Source organism: Lissotriton vulgaris, chromosome 12 (genome assembly GCF_964263255.1).
Source record: "Lissotriton vulgaris chromosome 12, aLisVul1.2, whole genome shotgun sequence".
Classification (NCBI taxonomy): domain Eukaryota; kingdom Metazoa; phylum Chordata; class Amphibia; order Caudata; family Salamandridae; genus Lissotriton; species Lissotriton vulgaris.
Genome location: NC_141700.1, coordinates 279,756,463 through 279,778,073, shown reverse-complemented (window position 1 = coordinate 279,778,073; position 21,611 = coordinate 279,756,463). Strand labels below are relative to the sequence as shown.

Genomic DNA, 21,611 nt, shown 5'->3' with positions numbered 1-21,611 from the left:
ATTTGGCTACCCCTATGACTATCGAATCCTGGGTTGTTGTACATAAGATTCTTAAAGCCACTGCGCTGTCGCGTGTCCCCAGGTTTTTGCATACAGGCGTAAGCCATTTTCTCCTCGGTAATGAATAAGCTTGACATACAAATAGGAAATGGCCTACACTCTCCACGGCATTATCACATGCTGGACATAAGTTATTGGTTGGTCTATGCCAACCAGCTGTCAGTTTCTTTAGAGGCATAGATCCGGATCTTAACTGAAAGACGAGCTTCCTATCCATTGGTACCGTAATGGTATCCCAATAGTTTTCTAGGATTGGAAAGATTTTTGTCTCCAGGTAGCGAACAGCCATAGAGTCGGCCCTAGCGTCTTTCAGCAGATTACCACCCACCCAATCCCAATATTGTGATTTGAGGGCTTCTTTGCTTGGGAAGATTTCTCCCACTAGGTTATTCCAGAGATTTGAAAACCCTAAGTTAGTCAACATGGCCTTCAGGTTTTTGAGCCATTTTATCTTGTAGAAGATGTCTTCCTTAATTATCCAAAGAAAACCCTCCGCGTATTGTCTGATTTCTGGAGTCGTCCAGAGACGTCTCCAATAGAGGACTGGGCGCAATCGAGCTCTGTCGGCAATAGGACGCCTACCCAGCTCCAGAAACAATGGGATTAAGGGGGTGCTCTGTGGAAGTCCTGTGATCCCTCGCAGGAACTTGTTCTCAGAAGTCTGTAAAGCCACAAGATTGTCCCAAGCCCATAACTCCGCACCATATAATGTGGCACCCAAGACCTTCGCATCGTACACTATAAGTGCGGGTTTAATCGGTTTTGTCTTGGATTTGCGGTGTTCCCCCCTCAAAGCGCCTGAGAGCTGTTGGTGTTTTAAGACCACTTTATCCAAATGATGCGTCCAGCCAGCGCCCTCTGCAATCTGTACTCCCAAATACGTGAACTCGGTAACAGTATCTAACCTGCTGTTGTTTAAGGTTACCTTGGGGTATATTCTGCGACGTGGGGAGAAGGCCATCAATTTTGTTTTTCCCACATTCACTTCTAGCCCATGCTCTGTGCAAAAAACATCAAAAATGTTTAGTGCACGTTGTAGCCCTGCAGGGGTCTTAGACAAGATAAGGGTGTCGTCAGCGAACATCAGGATCGGAACCCTGGTGTCCGCTAACGACGGAGCGTCTACGCTAGCCCCCAACATTCTCTCAACGATCCCGTTAATAAATAACGAGAAGAGTAAGGGAGCCATGGAACAGCCTTGTCGGACACCCCTTTCAACTGGGAAGTCCGAGGTTGTCTCCCTGTTTCCACCCCACTGTACTCTTGCAAAGTTGGATTCATGCAATCGCATGATTAGTGTGAGCAGATCGACAGGAATCCCCAGCCTTTGCAGAACCAACCATAGCTTAAACCGGGGGACTAGGTCGAATGCCGCCCGCAGGTCGACAAACGCGACATACAGACAGCCCCTTCCTAGTAAAACCGTCTTCCACCGCAATATAGTGAAGCGGAAGACCTGGTCAATGGTACTGGTTGCTCGCCTAAATCCAGCTTGGTATGGAGAAAGGGCGTTGTTGTCATCAACCCAGTCCATGAGCTGGTTTGCTACCATTCTCCCCACTATTTTTAGTTGGCAGGCAGTGAACGATCACCCTTCTTGTGAATGGGGATAATAATTGCGCCTTTCCAAAGGTCGGGGACCACTTCCCCCTTCGCTAGGGTGTTTGCTACTAGAAAGGTATACCTCGCCCATCTAGTCATATCGTATTTAAAAATATCCGGGGGGATCCCGTCTGGCCCTGGCGCCCTCCCACATTTCGCGGAACTAATCGCAATTTCCACTTCTCTAAGGGAAAACAAGTTGTCGGTTGCATAGACTGGTGGTATGCCATCGGCCGCCCCAGGATGGATGACTTCAGCATACTGTGGTCTAAAATAGTCAACCCAGGCATCTTCTGCTACATTATTATCTGGCTTTGCGGGGCCAGCTCCTCTACCCCACTTGATAATTTCCAGAATGTCCTAGAGTCCTTGTTACCTGAAGCCTCTTTTAGTTCGGCCCAATGGTCTTCGTCCCATTTCTTTTTAGCTCGGTAAATGGCCGTCTTGTACAGTTTCCTATTCTCTGTTATTGCTGCACGGTCCCTGTTCCTTATAGCTTGTCCCAGTTCTAGTCGTGCCGATCTACATTGGCTGTCAAACCACCTTCCCACATCTTTAGTTTTCTTCCCTTTCCTGTTTTTAATAAAGAAACATGGTTTCAGGAGGGAAAATAACTTGTTGTGGATTTCGGTGATACCACTAGCCCCCGGAACTACTGGATCTGCTGCCTCCATAGCGGAAATTGCACTATCAACCGCGTGGTTGATATAGGTCATGGTAGCCTCATTTGCCAATACCTTTGGCCATTTTAACCTGCGTTCGTCGTTACTCATAACAGGGACTTCGTCATTCGTTTGATGCGAGTTTCCCACTCCAACGTTCCACCACCTATGGGTCACACAAAGGGGGTTGTGATCACTTTCAACCCTGGGCCTGATGGCCATGTCAACAACCCCATTCCACAGTTGGAGACTACATAATATATAATCAATTCTGCTCCTGCTGTTACCGTTGTCAAAAGTGCAGCTGCCCTCCTTGTCCCCTGGAGTCCTCCCATTCAGTGCTCTTAAACCATGTTCCATACAAATTGCATTTAATAATAAAATCTCTTTTGTCCATCTCTTTACGGGTTTTAAACATAGAGAAGGTACTCCCCAGAGATTGTCCTCGTCCTTCCCCAAGGGGTCATTTGTACAGTCCAAGGGTTCAAAAGTCCTTTTGAGGTCCCCTGCTATTATCACCATGCTATCTTGGGACTTGGTCTCTATGGCAGCAGACAACAACTCAATGGTAGATGAATTGATTACATTATTACCTCTTGCATAAACATTATACAAATCCATTGGTGAACCCTTGCCTGTGGAGATTCTTAACACTTGTAGATCACTACTTCCCAGGTCCAACATTTTGATGTTAATGTGCAAGTCCTGTTTTACCCAAACAGTGAGGCCTCCCTTAGGCCGCCCCCTTCCACCTTTTGATGCTGGTATAAAATAATTTAAATAACCAAAACAGAAAAGGGGGTCACAAGCCCAGGTTTCTTGAAAGCAGCAGATATCAAACCCACTGATATAATCCACCCAGGATTGAGAATCTAACTTACCGCCCAGCAATATTCCAAGATAAAAGCGTACCAATGCTAGCCTCAGTCCCATCGTGAATGTTAATGTTTGGAGATACTTGAGCGATCATCGGGCTTTCTATATTATTAATCAGCTTTTCATGGTCATCAATGGGATCTACAATCATGTTAGTTATTGTTGAGGGTAATGACACAGCATTAGCATTTGTAATTTCCGGTCTAGTACCACCTTCTTCAACAAAACACCCCATCTCAATGTTACCAACCGTTGGGCATGTAACAATGGTGTCAACATAATCGCCATAAACCCCTTTAGACTCATTATTATTCCCTCCTGTCCTGCTGTTCCTATCTTTGTTGTTTTGTCAATATCCCCATCCCGGGTCCTGCCATCCTACATGAGAGTTATAATTTATGTATGTAGTATGATTATGGCCAACCGAAGGAGCTGGTAAGGAATTGACTGGCCATGATACAGTAGGGGGGATTAGGGGTTCATTGAGCAAGCTAGTCGTTACACTGGTTGGGCGGGGGTAAAAAAAGGTACGGTCTACAATTCCAATACCTCCCTTGTTTGTTCCCCATCCCTGCCTAGTTATCCATCCTGCCACCCTTGGATCTTGGAAATTAACCACGATACAGTCCCCACCCAAGGTTTTCGGTGTATACCCCATCCAGTCTATTCTCCTAACCCCTATGATTAACCCATCGATGTCACCAGGCAGAGGACGATTTTCCCTTAACCAGTGCATGATCTTGTTTTTGAGCATCTGGAAAGTTTCTCTCTGTCCTGTGGGTAATGGTGGTACATTTATAAGAACTGCTACATAGGGGAAGGAATCTGGAGTGAGATTCACCGGGGGTTTTCTGTGGGGTGGCTTTGTCAAGGGAGGTGGGATTGTTTTAGGAACTTGGGGGACGGGTTGGGGGGCAGGTTTCAACGTCTGCTGTTTATTATTTGGTTGGGTCAGTACTAGAGTTTTGTCTACTAGAGGGCATACATTAGCCCTGGTCCCCGCCACAGGAATGTTTGAAACTATCTGCTTGTTGTTGGTTACTTTTGCAGATGTTGGAACTTTGCCCACTTGGGGGCAAACTGTAACCTCTGCACTCGTAGCAGTTGGTGGATTTTGTATCTGGGGTATTGTAGACTGTGAAGGATATGTAGTGGTCGGCTGGGATTGAACAGAACCTACGTGTGCTCTGTCAGATCTATCGCGGTCAATATGTACCACGTAGCCACGGTCAAAAGTACCAAAGCAAATTTATTTTCTTTTTTTGGTTTTTCAAAGTTTCAAAAACACAAGGGCAAACCAAGGACTGTCACGACAGTGATAACATGAGTACAATATCTACACATATACAAAAATACAAATATACAATATTTACAATAGGAGTGAAGCAAGGCTAATGAAAGCAAATGAACAAAAAATGACACACAAATAGCAATGCATCAATACAATATTCACAAATTAATTGAATTGATAAACAGTGAAAAGGTTCGTGCAATAAGCAAAGGACAACCAGTCCATGGGGATGTAAAACCAAGGGACAGGCGGGAACAGACGGAATGGGACGCCTGCCTGCCTGACAACACTGCGGTAAAGTATTTATGTTGGGTTGCACAGCTAGGAACTCAGGTGTTAGACAATTTCTTTTCCTAGATGCACCCTTATGCGTGACCGCAGGGTGGAGGTGTAGACGCGTTTCGAACCCGGGAATTTAGGGTTCTCTTCAGGACGGGGACTGGGAACAATAAGTCTGTAACAAATTACAGAAGGGGTGTCAGAATTATATGTCATGGCATTGTAAAAAACAAAAGTACACATTGACTCCACATATGGAGGTGGGCTTTTACCTGCACGTGGCAAGAGGTGTGCCTTGGTGTCGGTAATTCGCCAAGAGTTGGAGTATTCTGGAAAGACATTCATACAAAAGGTGCTTAGCACACTAGACCATAGAGGGATCTGGGTTGGCGCATTGCACTTAGACCTGTACAAAGTTGTGACTCATACCTGTGGTTCACCAGGTGTTCGTGTAGGTATGTTGCCCACCGCGCGGTGCAAAACTCGGGGGGGAACGGCTCACATTGTCACAGTGTTTAAAAGGCTGGGGAAGACACATGGCATTTAGTATGCGGAATGACCCAGGTACTGATTCTAGACAGATTATGGCAATTTATGTGACAACTCCTACCTTCGTGAAAAGGTGTCTGGTTTCGTGCACCCATTTTTGGGGGCCAGAGGGCGGTATCTCCGTGGCCCGGAACCTGTGTGTAAACAAAGCGAGTTCGTTTAGAAAACGGGGCACGTCCTCGTTAGGCGGGAGGTGCAGCGATGTCGCGGTAGGCGCGGGTTACGGGAAACCTGCAGAGCACTTACTTGTTCAGCAGGAGTGAATCTCTTATCCGTCGAGTCAACGTCCAGTCAATGGGTGTGTGACGATGCTCGGCTTGGATATTTAAAAGCTACCCGGTCTATCAGCCAATCACGCTGTCGGGGGGCGGGGTTATAGAGGGATCATGGTATATGTAGTTTTTTGTAGTTTTTTCCTTGAGATGAGTCGGGGCCCCTGGGCAAGAGTATCATATTGGGCCTGGGGGGCACTTATTCAGGGCTGGCGGATGTCGCCGTCACCCATAATTCAATACTGCGTGGATCTTAGGGCTACAACCATATGTACAACATAATCACAGTGCATGGATGTTTAAAAGCTACCCGATCTATCAGCCAATCACGCTGTCTGGGGGCGGGGTTGTAGAGGGATCATGGTATATGTAGTTTTTTCCTTTAAATGAGTCGGGGCCCCATTCGATACTGCGTGGATCTTAAGGCTACAACCATATGTATAACATAATCACAGTGCATGGAACCTCAACATAATACATGCATGGTGTATAACATAAGTAATACAATATACCCTCTCTCTAGGATCAGTGTGCGAACACATAGTTAGAAGAACTAAGGAGGTTAGTTCTAAAAAGAGAAAATTCAGAACAGCAGAACAGCCAAGCTCGGCCAGACAATTGAGGTGTGATTCATAGACTCGAAGTCTCAGACATTTCGTTCAAGCCTGTATTAGATGTGTCGAACTTCAGAATTAAGTACGCTTCTTTTTGGGACAAGCGGAGATCAGGGTCACCATTGCCACCCCTGATCACTGCCAGGACTGTCCATCTGATGTCTTGACTGGAGTGGTTCTTTTTTGAAAAGTGAGATACAAGTGGGGCTGTCATCGTTTTATTGTTTATTCTTGAACGGTGTTGGATGATGCGCTGGCGGACCTCCTGCGTGGTTTTGCCGATGTACAGCATATTACATGGGCATTGGATGGCATACACGGTGTATTTGGTTTTGCAGTTTGTGTGTTCGTTGTGTCGCCAAAACTTCTTACCATCAGTGAAGAGGGACCCCTCTATTGTAAGTTCACAGACGGAACACGTCCCACATTTGCGATGGCCCGTGACTGGGTTGGCTCCAAAGATGGTGTTTTGGAGATCCCTTTTTGGTGGAGGTCTGGTGGATGTTATCATTTGGCCAATGCTCCTGTTCTTTTTGAGGGCAAATAGGGGTGCACCTACGTCAGGGAGGATTTCCTTGACCAGATGCCAACTTCTCCTGATGATTTTTTGCAGTTGGTTGGTATGAGGGCCATAGGTGGAGACACACACCATCCTGTCCGTCGCGGGTTTGGTTCTTTTTTCGAGAAGATGTTCCCTAGGTGTCCATCTTGCTCTTTTCATAGAGTGTTTCAAGAGTTTCTGGGGGTAACCACGTTCCTGTAGCTTTGAAGTCAAACCTTGTCCATGTAGTTCAAACTGTTCGATGGTGGTACAGTTGCGTCTCACACGGAGGTATTGGCCATAAGGGAGATTATCCCTTAGGCTTCGCGGATGGTAGCTCTTATAATGAAGAGCATTGTTCTTGTCCGTCTTTTTTTGGTACAGGGAACATGACAGCACGTTGTCTTTAACTGAAATTTCTACATCCAGAAATGGGAGAGTTTTTTCATGGTAACTTACACTGAATTTGATGTCCGGGCTTCTGTTGTTCAGCCACACATGAAATTCTTCCAATTGTATAGATGTACCATTCCACACGCACCACACGTCATCTATATATCGGAACCATTGTCCAATTGAGTCTCTGTAGGGGTTATTATTCAGAACAAATTTCTCTTCAAACTGGCCCATAAACAGAATGGCCATTTCGGGGGCGAAGGGACAACCCATCGCTGAGCCTTTGATCTGTAAGAACATTTCGTCCTCGAAAGTAAAGAAATTTTTCTTAAGGGCCACAGTTGCTAGGGAGATGATAAATTCTGTAGGCACCCTGTGGGGACGTGGTCGACCCTCCAGATAAAGTTCCATCACATCCAATCCATCTTGTTGGGGTATCTGTGTATATAGGGAGGATACATCCATGGTGGCTAGCAATTGGCTGGAAGAATCAAACGGTAAGCCCTCGATCTTGTTGATAAAGTCCATGGTATCCCTCAGATAGGATGGCACCTGGACAACGAGGGGTTTCAGGAATACATCCACAAATTTGGAGATGGTCTCGAGGACAGAGTCGCACCCGGATACTATTGGGCGACCAGGTGGTATTTCAGGGTCTTTGTGCACCTTGGGCAGGAAGTACAGATGTGGAGTCCGGGGATGTTGTTTTGTCAGGTATTGCGATTCTTTGGGTCCAAGGATCCCTGCTTCCTTGGCCGCATTCACCAATCCTCTTATTTGGTCCTGAAGGAGGTCCGCCAGCGCATCATCCAACACCGTTCAAGAATAAACAATAAAACGATGACAGCCCCACTTGTATCTCACTTTTCAAAAAAGAACCACTCCAGTCAAGACATCAGATGGACAGTCCTGGCAGTGATCAGGGGTGGCAATGGTGACCCTGATCTCCGCTTGTCCCAAAAAGAAGCGTACTTAATTCTGAAGTTCGACACATCTAATACAGGCTTGAACGAAATGTCTGAGACTTCGAGTCTATGAATCACACCTCAATTGTCTGGCCGAGCTTGGCTGTTCTGCTGTTCTGAATTTTCTCTTTTTAGAACTAACCTCCTTAGTTCTTCTAACTATGTGTTCGCACACTGATCCTAGAGAGAGGGTATATTGTATTACTTATGTTATACACCATGCATGTATTATGTTGAGGTTCCATGCACTGTGATTATGTTATACATATGGTTGTAGCCTTAAGATCCACGCAGTATCGAATGGGGCCCCGACTCATTTAAAGGAAAAAACTACATATACCATGATCCCTCTACAACCCCGCCCCCAGACAGCGTGATTGGCTGATAGATCGGGTAGCTTTTAAACATCCATGCACTGTGATTATGTTGTACATATGGTTGTAGCCCTAAGATCCACGCAGTATTGAATTATGGGTGACGGCGACATCCGCCAGCCCTGAATAAGTGCCCCCCAGGCCCAATATGATACTCTTGCCCAGGGGCCCCGACTCATCTCAAGGAAAAAACTACAAAAAACTACATATACCATGATCCCTCTATAACCCCGCCCCCCGACAGCGTGATTGGCTGATAGACCGGGTAGCTTTTAAATATCCAAGCCGAGCATCGTCACACACCCATTGACTGGACGTTGACTCGACGGATAAGAGATTCACTCCTGCTGAACAAGTAAGTGCTCTGCAGGTTTCCCGTAACCCGCGCCTACCGCGACATCGCTGCACCTCCCGCCTAACGAGGACGTGCCCCGTTTTCTAAACGAACTCGCTTTGTTTACACACAGGTTCCGGGCCACGGAGATACCGCCCTCTGGCCCCCAAAAATCGGTGCACGAAACCAGACACCTTTTCACGAAGGTAGGAGTTGTCACATAAATTGCCATAATCTGTCTAGAATCAGTACCCGGGTCATTCCGCATACTAAATGCCATGTGTCTTCCCCAGCCTTTTAAACACTGTGACAATGTGAGCCGTTCCCCCCCGAGTTTTGCACCGCGCGGTGGGCAACATACCTACACGAACACCTGGTGAACCACAGGTATGAGTCACAACTTTGTACAGGTCTAAGTGCAATGCGCCAACCCAGATCCCTCTATGGTCTAGTGTGCTAAGCACCTTTTGTATGAATGTCTTTCCAGAATACTCCAACTCTTGGCGAATTACCGACACCGAGGCACACCTCTTGCCACGTGCAGGTAAAAGCCCACCTCCATATGTGGAGTCAATGTGTACTTTTGTTTTTTACAATGCCATGACATATAATTCTGACACCCCTTCTGTAATTTGTTACAGACTTATTGTTCCCAGTCCCCGTCCTGAAGAGAACCCTAAATTCCCGGGTTCGAAACGCGTCGACACCTCCACCCTGCGGTCACGCATAAGGGTGCATCTAGGAAAAGAAATTGTCTAACACCTGAGTTCCTAGCTGTGCAACCCAACATAAATACTTTACCGCAGTGTTGTCAGGCAGGCAGGCGTCCCATTCCATCTGTTCCCGCCTGTCCCTTGGTTTTACATCCCCATGGACTGGTTGTCCTTTGCTTATTGCACGAACCTTTTCACTGTTTATCAATTCAATTAATTTGTGAATATTGTATTGATGCATTGCTATTTGTGTGTCATTTTTTGTTCATTTGCTTTCATTAGCCTTGCTTCAACTCCTATTGTAAATATTGTATATTTGTATTTTTGTATATGTGTAGATATTGTACTCATGTTATCACTGTCGTGACAGTCCTTGGTTTGCCCTTGTGTTTTTGAAACTTTGAAAAACCAAAAAAAGAAAATAAATTTGCTTTGGTACTTTTGACCGTGGCTACGTGGTACATATTGACCGCGTCGCTAATACTCATGTCACAAATTTTCCCTATCTAGCCACTTTTTCTGTTGACTCTATTGTTGAGATCCGGGCTGGGTAGATGTAGGATCCAAAACCTTATTTGTTTCTCAGTCTGGTTGAGCGGGCACTTGCTCGCAAGGTTTTTTCATTTTTCGACATAAAAATTATTGTCGATCTTTTTCATTAATTGTGTTTGGGAAGGCGTCTCTTCCCGCAAAGCTCCACATGGCTGAACAGGACACGTTATCGTTTAGTGAGGATCATGTCAAAAAGTTACTCTCTGACTCCACTCTTTTCTCTTCTGTCAAACTTAGCAGCACAGCCAAACAGCTCAACTATGCCGACAAATTGATGAGACTCCGTAAAAAACATGTCCGCACGGAATTACACGGTCATTTTTTACTGGCAAATCTGAGAGCCGGAACAATTCCCTGGGGCCTCCAGATAAAAAACGTCCCTGTTATCTTTACCGACGATCCTGTTTACCGCAAAGGGTTTAGCTTCATCAGCACTAAATGCAGTAGGGATTTAATGGTACACACGGTCGAAACTGCCCAACGAATCCTCAAAAAAGAAGAGGAGATTGAGGAAAAACTTAAAGCCATCCGAGACAACCATACGGAAACAGAGGCTAAAGCTCTTCTGGAAAAAATCGAAAAGGAACTGGTCACGTTCAGAGACAACACCATAAACTTTAAGACAACAAAGTTTGAAAAAGATCAAAAAAACTTCAATATTGACAATGTGTATCCTTACTTAAAAGATGAATTCTACACTAGATCTGACTCAATTAGGTATTTGAATTCCAACCAAGGGAGATCTAAGAGAAGATTTACCACCTTTTCTGAAACATCCTCTTCGGAATCGATGGAGGACTCTGATGCAGGAGAAGGTACATCGAATAGAAACCAGCAGAACAGGAATACCCCTAAGAGGCCTTTTTTAGGCCAAGGCCAACAGCCAAAGAGGACAAGATTCAAGCCCCAATGGGAGATGACCACACGCAAGAAGCACTACAACTCGTAAAACCATCCGCCATCATTAATATCTCTGGGAAGACACTGTCTAAAGCTGAACAAGAGGTTCTTGAATTGGGTCTTTCTTTTGTGCCCGGGGTCGCAATGGATTTCACCAAAATAAAACTGGAGGTGATGGAATTTTTCCGGAAGATCCGATTAAGATGGTTTTTCAAGGATGCCACTGAACAAGCCACCACAGAAGCCTCCGGCTTGAAGAACAAATCCTCCTTTTGTCCGCCAAATCACAATGTTTCCAAAAACATTCTAGCTTTCGAACGCTCAGTCATGTCATCACTCAACGCGTTAGAGAATCAACGTCCTTTCGTCCCGCAAAACATAACCAAGAAACATAGAGAAGCTATTCAAGAACTCAAGACACAGAAGGAAGCAGTTATCAGACAAGCTGACAAAGGGGGAGCAGTGGTCCTTTGGTCGAAAGAGTTATACAGGACAGAGGGACGGAACCATGTATACAATCAGGAGTGGTATCGTAAGATCAGCCATGACCCAACTGCCCAAATTCAGGACCAAATAAGAGGATTGGTGAATGCGGCCAAGGAAGCAGGGATCCTTGGACCCAAAGAATCGCAATACCTGACAAAACAACATCCCCGGACTCCACATCTGTACTTCCTGCCCAAGGTGCACAAAGACCCTGAAATACCACCTGGTCGCCCAATAGTATCCGGGTGCGACTCTGTCCTCGAGCCCATCTCCAAATTTGTGGATGTATTCCTGAAACCCCTCGTTGTCCAGGTGCCATCCTATCTGAGGGATACCATGGACTTTATCAACAAGATCGAGGGCTTACCGTTTGATTCTTCCAGCCAATTGCTAGCCACCATGGATGTATCCTCCCTATATACACAGATACCCCAACAAGATGGATTGGATGTGATGGAACTTTATCTGGAGGGTCGACCACGTCCCCACAGGGTGCCTACAGAATTTATCATCTCCCTAGCAACTGTGGCCCTTAAGAAAAATTTCTTTACTTTCGAGGACGAAATGTTCTTACAGATCAAAGGCTCAGCGATGGGTTGTCCCTTCGCCCCCGAAATGGCCATTCTGTTTATGGGCCAGTTTGAAGAGAAATTTGTTCTGAATAATAACCCCTACAGAGACTCAATTGGACAATGGTTCCGATATATAGATGACGTGTGGTGCGTGTGGAATGGTACATCTATACAATTGGAAGAATTTCATGTGTGGCTGAACAACAGAAGCCCGGACATCAAATTCAGTCTAAGTTACCATGAAAAAACTCTCCCATTTCTGGATGTAGAAATTTCAGTTAAAGACAACGTGCTGTCATGTTCCCTGTACCAAAAAAAGACGGACAAGAACAATGCTCTTCATTATAAGAGCTACCATCCGCGAAGCCTAAGGGATAATCTCCCTTATGGCCAATACCTCCGTGTGAGACGCAACTGTACCACCATCGAACAGTTTGAACTACATGGACAAGGTTTGACTTCAAAGCTACAGGAACGTGGTTACCCCCAGAAACTCTTGAAACACTCTATGAAAAGAGCAAGATGGACACCTAGGGAACATCTTCTCGAAAAAAGAACCAAACCCGCGACGGACAGGATGGTGTGTGTCTCCACCTATGGCCCTCATACCAACCAACTGCAAAAAATCATCAGGAGAAGTTGGCATCTGGTCAAGGAAATCCTCCCTGACGTAGGTGCACCCCTATTTGCCCTCAAAAAGAACAGGAGCATTGGCCAAATGATAACATCCACCAGACCTCCACCAAAAAGGGATCTCCAAAACACCATCTTTGGAGCCAACCCAGTCACGGGCCATCGCAAATGTGGGACGTGTTCCGTCTGTGAACTTACAATAGAGGGGTCCCTCTTCACTGATGGTAAGAAGTTTTGGCGACACAACGAACACACAAACTGCAAAACCAAATACACCGTGTATGCCATCCAATGCCCATGTAATATGCTGTACATCGGCAAAACCACGCAGGAGGTCCGCCAGCGCATCATCCAACACCGTTCAAGAATAAACAATAAAACGATGACAGCCCCACTTGTATCTCACTTTTCAAAAAAGAACCACTCCAGTCAAGACATCAGATGGACAGTCCTGGCAGTGATCAGGGGTGGCAATGGTGACCCTGATCTCCGCTTGTCCCAAAAAGAAGCGTACTTAATTCTGAAGTTCGACACATCTAATACAGGCTTGAACGAAATGTCTGAGACTTCGAGTCTATGAATCACACCTCAATTGTCTGGCCGAGCTTGGCTGTTCTGCTGTTCTGAATTTTCTCTTTTTAGAACTAACCTCCTTAGTTCTTCTAACTATGTGTTCGCACACTGATCCTAGAGAGAGGGTATATTGTATTACTTATGTTATACACCATGCATGTATTATGTTGAGGTTCCATGCACTGTGATTATGTTATACATATGGTTGTAGCCTTAAGATCCACGCAGTATCGAATGGGGCCCCGACTCATTTAAAGGAAAAAACTACATATACCATGATCCCTCTACAACCCCGCCCCCAGACAGCGTGATTGGCTGATAGATCGGGTAGCTTTTAAACATCCATGCACTGTGATTATGTTGTACATATGGTTGTAGCCCTAAGATCCACGCAGTATTGAATTATGGGTGACGGCGACATCCGCCAGCCCTGAATAAGTGCCCCCCAGGCCCAATATGATACTCTTGCCCAGGGGCCCCGACTCATCTCAAGGAAAAAACTACAAAAAACTACATATACCATGATCCCTCTATAACCCCGCCCCCGACAGCGTGATTGGCTGATAGACCGGGTAGCTTTTAAATATCCAAGCCGAGCATCGTCACACACCCATTGACTGGACGTTGACTCAACGGATAAGAGATTCACTCCTGCTGAACAAGTAAGTGCTCTGCAGGTTTCCCGTAACCCGCGCCTACCGCGACATCGCTGCACCTCCCACCTAACGAGGACGTGCCCCGTTTTCTAAACGAACTCGCTTTGTTTACACACAGGTTCCGGGCCACGGAGATACCGCCCTCTGGCCCCCAAAAATCGGTGCACGAAACCAGACACCTTTTCACGAAGGTAGGAGTTGTCACATAAATTGCCATAATCTGTCTAGAATCAGTACCCGGGTCATTCCGCATAATAAATGCCATGTGTCTTCCCCAGCCTTTTAAACACTGTGACAATGTGAGCCGTTCCCCCCCGAGTTTTGCACCGCGCGGTGGGCAACATACCTACACGAACACCTGGTGAACCACAGGTATGAGTCACAACTTTGTACAGGTCTAAGTGCAATGCGCCAACCCAGATCCCTCTATGGTCTAGTGTGCTAAGCACCTTTTGTATGAATGTCTTTCCAGAATACTCCAACTCTTGGCGAATTACCGACACCGAGGCACACCTCTTGCCACGTGCAGGTAAAAGCCCACCTCCATATGTGGAGTCAATGTGTACTTTTGTTTTTTACAATGCCATGACATATAATTCTGACACCCCTTCTGTAATTTGTTACAGACTTATTGTTCCCAGTCCCCGTCCTGAAGAGAACCCTAAATTCCCGGGTTCGAAACGCGTCGACCCTGCGGTCACGCATAAGGGTGCATCTAGGAAAAGAAATTGTCTAACACCTGAGTTCCTAGCTGTGCAACCCAACATAAATACTTTACCGCAGTGTTGTCAGGCAGGCAGGCGTCCCATTCCATCTGTTCCCGCCTGTCCCTTGGTTTTACATCCCCATGGACTGGTTGTCCTTTGCTTATTGCACGAACCTTTTCACTGTTTATCAATTCAATTAATTTGTGAATATTGTATTGATGCATTGCTATTTGTGTGTCATTTTTTGTTCATTTGCTTTCATTAGCCTTGCTTCACTCCTATTGTAAATATTGTATATTTGTATTTTTGTATATGTGTAGATATTGTACTCATGTTATCACTGTCGTGACAGTCCTTGGTTTGCCCTTGTGTTTTTGAAACTTTGAAAAACCAAAAAAAGAAAATAAATTTGCTTTGGTACTTTTGACCGTGGCTACGTGGTACATATTGACCGCGTCGCTAATACTCATGTCACAAATTTTCCCTATCTAGCCACTTTTTCTGTTGACTCTATTGTTGAGATCCGGGCTGGGTAGATGTAGGATCCAAAACCTTATTTGTTTCTCAGTCTGTCAGATCTATCAGCGGGTTTTACAGTTGTTTTGGCGGTAGAATTGCTTCGCTTAGATGGTAAAGGGGAGTTATTTTGAGACCTTCTTCCCTTATCCTGGGTAACAGGGTTAGTGAGAACCTGAGGCTTTGTGCTTGCATCCACCCTAGCGTTGGCTTTAATCAAGGATTTTGTGGAATAGAAATTGTCTAGTGTTGCCTGTTCAAAATGATTTAGCCTATCTGAAAGCTTGACAATTCTATCCTCAATAGGGGTAAGCAATAATCTAAACAATTTTTCCAACTCTGGGAGCACATTTACAAGTGATAACACTTTTTCGTTAGTTGATACAGTGGAGTCAGTACAAGTATTCTCTTCTTTATCTTGACTGTCCAAGGGGGCAAGATTAATGTGTGGAGCACTTTCTGTACTATGATTTTCTTCAGTGACAGCCTCTCCAGTGTTCACCGATTTATGCAACTTCCTGTGCTTTTGAGGGGGTTTAACCACCATTTTACATTTTCTTGCTGGGGCTGGTCTTTTCCTTTTAGACCCGAGCTTAGATTGGGTCAATGTGACCTGAGCACCAGAGTCATGGAACGATGTGGTTTGGGTATTACTCCCACAGGGATTGTTCGATTCAGTTGCAACGTCCTTGTTTGGTATTTGTGCTTGACCCTCAAAATGTTCATTGGCAACCGGAAGATTCAATGAGGATAAAGGGGTTACCAGGGTGGGGTATGCTAGAGTTCAGAGCTTATCCATAGAATTCTTGAGTAGTTCTATGGATAATCTACGCTCTGCGCGCCTCTCTGCCAAGGATAGCTCTTTATCAATTGACAGTGAACGATTAAAAAAGAATTTATCTAAAGGGCCAATTGCTAGAGGACCAGACTCAACCGGAGGAGTTGTCGAATGGCTATTAACAGTACTTGTCAACACAGACGTTGCCATACTTCCCACCAGTCAGAAACTATATGTCAATGTCACTTACTGGTAGGATTACTGTGGGTCACTGGTAAAGGGGGTGGCCCAGCCCGGCCTCCTTCGGCCCCTGACGGCCACAGACGGTCCCGCCCTTGTCCCGGGCTTAGCCCGGGCTTCGTCCCGCGCGCGTCCCGCTACGCGATTGACTCAGTCTACTCTTATAACCCTCAGTTGACAAGGGGGCGTGGCCGCTGCGGGAAGAGGCTGCAGCTGGTTTACTTGCCTCGCAGTCCCGCAGCGGTAGGGGGTGCTCAGCAGATCCTGGTGAGCAGGCACAGCGCCTGCGGCGTCCTCGCAGCCCCAGGCAGCAACACAGCAAGGGTCCAACTCCCTCGGAGGTCCAGGCACAGAGAAAGCACAAGTGAGTAACACCCGCGCAGCGGGTGTTGCGAAAGGTTATACCTTTCCGCTGACAAGGGGGCGTGGCCGCTGCGGAAAGAGGCTGCAGCTGGTTAACTTGCCTCGCAGTCCCGCAGCGGTAGGGGGTGCTCAGCAGATCCTGGTGAGCAGGCACAGCGCCTGCGGCGTCCTCGCAGCCCCAGGCAGCAACACAGCAAGGGTCCAACTCCCTCGGAGGTCCAGGCACAGAGAAAGCACAAGTGAGTAACACCCGCGCAGCGGGTGTTGCGAAAGGTTATACCTTTCCGCTGACAAGGGGGCGTGGCCGCTGCGGGAAGAGGCTGCAGCTGGTTAACTTGCCTCGCAGTCCCGCAGCGGTAGGGGGTGCTCAGCAGATCCTGGTGAGCAGGCACAGCGCCTGCGGCGTCCTCGCAGCCCCAGGCAGCAACACAGCAAGGGTCCAACTCCCTCGGAGGTCCAGGCACAGAGAAAGCACAAGTGAGTAACACCCGCGCAGCGGGTGTTGCGAAAGGTTATACCTTTCCGCTGACAAGGGGGCGTGGCCGCTGCGGGAAGAGGCTGCAGCTGGTTTACTTGCCTCGCAGTCCCGCAGCGGTAGGGGGTGCTCAGCAGATCCTGGTGAGCAGGCACAGCGCCTGCGGCGTCCTCGCAGCCCCAGGCAGCAACACAGCAAGGGTCCAACTCCCTCGGAGGTCCAGGCACAGAGAAAGCACAAGTGAGTAACACCCGCGCAGCGGGTGTTGCGAAAGGTTATACCTTTCCGCTGACAAGGGGGCGTGGCCGCTGCGGAAAGAGGCTGCAGCTGGTTAACTTGCCTCGCAGTCCCGCAGTGGTAGGGGGTGCTCAGCAGATCCTGGTGAGCAGGCACAGCGCCTGCGGCGTCCTCGCAGCCCCAGGCAGCAACACAGCAAGGGTCCAACTCCCTCGGAGGTCCAGGCACAGAGAAAGCACAAGTGAGTAACACCCGCGCAGCGGGTGTTGCGAAAGGTTATACCTTTCCGCTGACAAGGGGGCGTGGCCGCTGCGGGAAGAGGCTGCAGCTGGTTAACTTGCCTCGCAGTCCCGCAGCGGTAGGGGGTGCTCAGCAGATCCTGGTGAGCAGGCACAGCGCCTGCGGCGTCCTCGCAGCCCCAGGCAGCAACACAGCAAGGGTCCAACTCCCTCGGAGGTCCAGGCACAGAGAAAGCACAAGTGAGTAACACCCGCGCAGCGGGTGTTGCGAAAGGTTATACCTTTCCGCTGACAAGGGGGCGTGGCCGCTGCGGGAAGAGGCTGCAGCTGGTTTACTTGCCTCGCAGTCCCGCAGCGGTAGGGGGTGCTCAGCAGATCCTGGTGAGCAGGCACAGCGCCTGCGGCGTCCTCGCAGCCCCAGGCAGCAACACAGCAAGGGTCCAACTCCCTCGGAGGTCCAGGCACAGAGAAAGCACAAGTGAGTAACATTTTATTTATAATGATATTTATCCCCAAAACGATATTCTTGTCAACGATATTTGGGGATCAATACAGTTGTGTGTCACAATATTTAATATCTGATATTTCTGTAGCCCGATATTTTTAAAACAATATGACTTTCCTACTCAACATGGTCTGGACATAAAGCAGTTTATAGACCAGTGTCTGGGCTGAGAGTGTATAAGTGTGTGTGTGCTGTATGAACACACTTTCTCAATAAGCATACGCTTTGAGCACAATAAACAATTGCATCAAGATTGTGAGCAAAAAGATTGTGGGAAAGTGAAGGTGCATTCTTAAATGTTACAGGTATGAGCCCCAGTATCAGACAAGCTTTTATTCCAAATTCTGCAGCCATAGGCCTGCTGTGCTCGCATACCTATCATGGCGTACTAGAACCAATCACTATCACACATGCGCTCTTTGGTAAGAATGACATTTATCAGAGAAGAATACTAGTAAGCTGGAAAGTTTTTAAATGAAAATCTCTAAAAAAAAAAAACCTTTAGATAAGGTGATTGTGATGTTTTTACATACACAAACCAACGTGTTTTGAAGTCGACATCCTCGCTGACATCAATTAAAAACCCAGTACGTTTCATGACATAAACATTTATATCAGTAATTACTAACTCATATCACAAAATATTAGATAAACAGAGGTCCTTCTAGGTTCTATTAGACTTCAAATAAAATAAATAAATGCATGCTATCAGAAATCATTAATCACATCACTGCTGATTTCAGAAGTATAGATAGAAAAGAATGCTCTTTAGTTTTATTTGGATTCAACACATTTTGGCCAGATGTACTAAAAATGTGGTAGCCAGATGTGGTCACACTTTGCCTACCAGGGGCATCATTTACAAAAAAAATCAAGCAGCGCAGCACCGCAAGCCATTTTGCTGCACCGAGCTGCGTCATTTTACAAGCACTGGAATGTGTCGTATTAACAACAATTCGACACATCTGTGTGCTTTCCCCTGCGCTGGCACACAATTGGCTACCATGGGTGAGCACAGGCACCCTTGCGCCATGTTGCAATGGGTCCTGCAGTGCGGGGATGATTGTTTTGGTGCATGAAGGAACACCTTCCTGCAAAAAAAACAATAATTGATGGCATTTTCTTCTTTCTATGCGTGCAGCATTCTGAAAAAACAAGGAGAAAAAAAATGTTTTACTCCTTGTTGCGCCACTCCTACGCCTCCCCTGGGGAGGCGAAGGATTCTGACACATTCCCAGCTTTACAAAACTTTGTAAATCTGGTAATGTGTCAGTGTCCATGGATGTTGTGTTTGAACATCAACAGCAACACCCATGGAACACCCCTTTAACGCAGAGTAACGCGTGAAAGGAGCCCATATTTACAAGGCCATGAAAAATCATGCAGGGTGGCCTTGTAAATATGGGCAGGCACTCTGTGTCAAAAAGAGTGAAGCACCGGTGGTGCAATGGCCTTGTAAATGAAGTCCCAGGTTTTGCCACCACTGAATTATCAACAGAACCGACCTATGTACAAATAAGTCATTTCACTAAAAAAAGTAGGTCACAAATTACGACTCACTCTGATTGGTAGCCATTACAGTGGTGGTGGGCTGCTAAGGTCAGCAGACCACCATGACTATGATCACCTTTAAATAAAGTAAACTGTTTTTAAAAGCAAGCCTGGATTCTTTAGAGGTTCTTTGTACTCGGGTGCTCTGGAATATTTAGGATGCAGAAAGTTTGTATATGTACGAAATTTCCCCTCCATTCCCTTTGTATGTCAGTTGCTCTTTTTCTCCTCTATGTGGTGGACTGTGCTCTTTAACTGACTAAAATATCGTTATTTACCAGCCGAGCTCAGACCGTTGATCATCATACATGGTACCTGCCACGCACACATACATGCATCTCGTTGCTCTTGCATGGACCCACTGAGCCACCTCGTTGAATAAAAGCTATTGATTTATAATCCAAGGAAATAAAGCTCACTGTTATCTTTCGGAGATGGAACATACATGCATAATTATTGGTAATTGCATGTGCAGCTTGATGCAGTTGTAATAAACTGTTTTTTTTTCTCAGGCTAAATCACAATGACCTGAAGGATGCTGGGATTGAAGCCATATGCAAAGCTCTGAAAACCCCCAATTGCAGAATCCAAACCCTGAGGTATGCTTTCCTTCTCTTACTTGTTTCCTATCCAGAGAAGAAACTGAAACATTTTCCTGAACAGAGTGACTAGTAACGAGTTCAGCCATGATATTCTGTTCTTCAGCTTTCTGCAGTGAGGCGGAGAGATTAGACTGCTCCGAATGGTTTCAATAGGCATAAATATAGCATATTATGTGTATAATACATATGCGCATAAAACAAATGGGGGATCCACGTTTCCCCGTTCGAATGCGCCTGCTCAAATTTTTATCAGGCCAGTTGTCTCTTTTGTGAAGTGAAGTTTACCGAAAGGGCAGCAGGTGGGTTGTGCGCTGATTCTTATGAGAAATGTGTTGTAAATAAAAGATTTTCTGCAGCCAGGTGGTATATAAGTATATTGTAGATTTATTGATAGGATGACAGCTTCAGATAAGTTACTGGAAGATGTAAAGTTCAGGTGATGCCCCACCTGGAGCAGCCTCTGTCCTGCTCAGCCTGTACACTCCAACTGACACTCCCAGCCTCACCAGGTACCCATGCATTCCACGACATCATCAATCATCCAACATTCCAGACATCTCCAAGCACACCAACACTCATTCTGGCAGAACAGTAGGGAAGAGATACATAGGCAAGGGGAAAGGCAAACAGTAGATCATAACACAATTTGTGTTTTCAATTGCAGCCAGATGATGACAGTGACAGCAGAACTAAATGCCACGGTCTATTTTCTGAAATGCCCTTCACACTATATAATCATTTAGAACGATGTAGAAAGGGTAGAAATGTTAGATACGAAATCAGATTATCGCACATTGCCACATTTGTCACTGGCTCTGTTTAATGAGGGGGCTGCAGCATTACCTTATAGAAAATGCAGCTATCAAAAGATTGAAAGGAAAATGCTTAAAATGTTGAGAAATGTGGAGTGCGCATCGAACATGCTCTGAATATCATCTTGTGTTCCAAATGTCCTAACCATAACTGTTTTATGATCTTTTACCTCCAGCCTTTTCCTAACATTAAATCCATTAATGTTATCATAACATTACAGTAGTACCTCAAGATGCAGTGCCCAACTGGAAATAATCGTAAATTCAGTGGCGGTGCGTCCATTAGGGCACTGGGGTGTTGGCCCACAAGCCGCCCGCGCCCCAGCTCCCTCGGCGTCTGTGAACTTAAGTAAACCGACCCAGTTTATTTAAGTTCAGAGACACAGAGAGAGAACTGACAATCATTTCGGTCAGCATGACGTCGGAACGCCCATCCCCTTCAGAGTCTGAAGGGGGTGGGCGGTCCGGCGTCATGTTGACTGACATGCATGGTGCATTGTCAGACCAGGGGCAGCCAGCACCACAAGTGCGCATGACTGGTGAAGGTCGGTGAATTTGTGTCTGCTCTGGCTGCGCTTGCCCATTAGGAGAGCGAGGGTTGATCAAAGGCTCAACCCTCGGTCTCCTAATGGGCAGGCGGCTGACGAAGAACCCTGCTCTAAGCCAATCCTGGCACTGCTGGAGCA

The 21,611-nt window shown here is 46.4% G+C and overlaps 1 protein-coding gene across 2 annotated transcripts in view; it reads left to right on the top strand.

Annotated features, from left to right (window-relative positions):
- LOC147673963 (NACHT, LRR and PYD domains-containing protein 12-like) overlaps positions 1 to 21,611 on the top strand; it is a 658,153-nt gene that overhangs the window by 509,404 nt on the left and 127,138 nt on the right. For both annotated transcript variants that reach the window (XM_086945051.1, XM_086945052.1), the window contains exon 7: positions 20,024 to 20,110. In XM_086945051.1, coding sequence (XP_086801177.1) covers positions 20,024 to 20,110 — 87 coding nt within the window. The remainder of the gene's footprint in view (positions 1 to 20,023; positions 20,111 to 21,611) is intronic.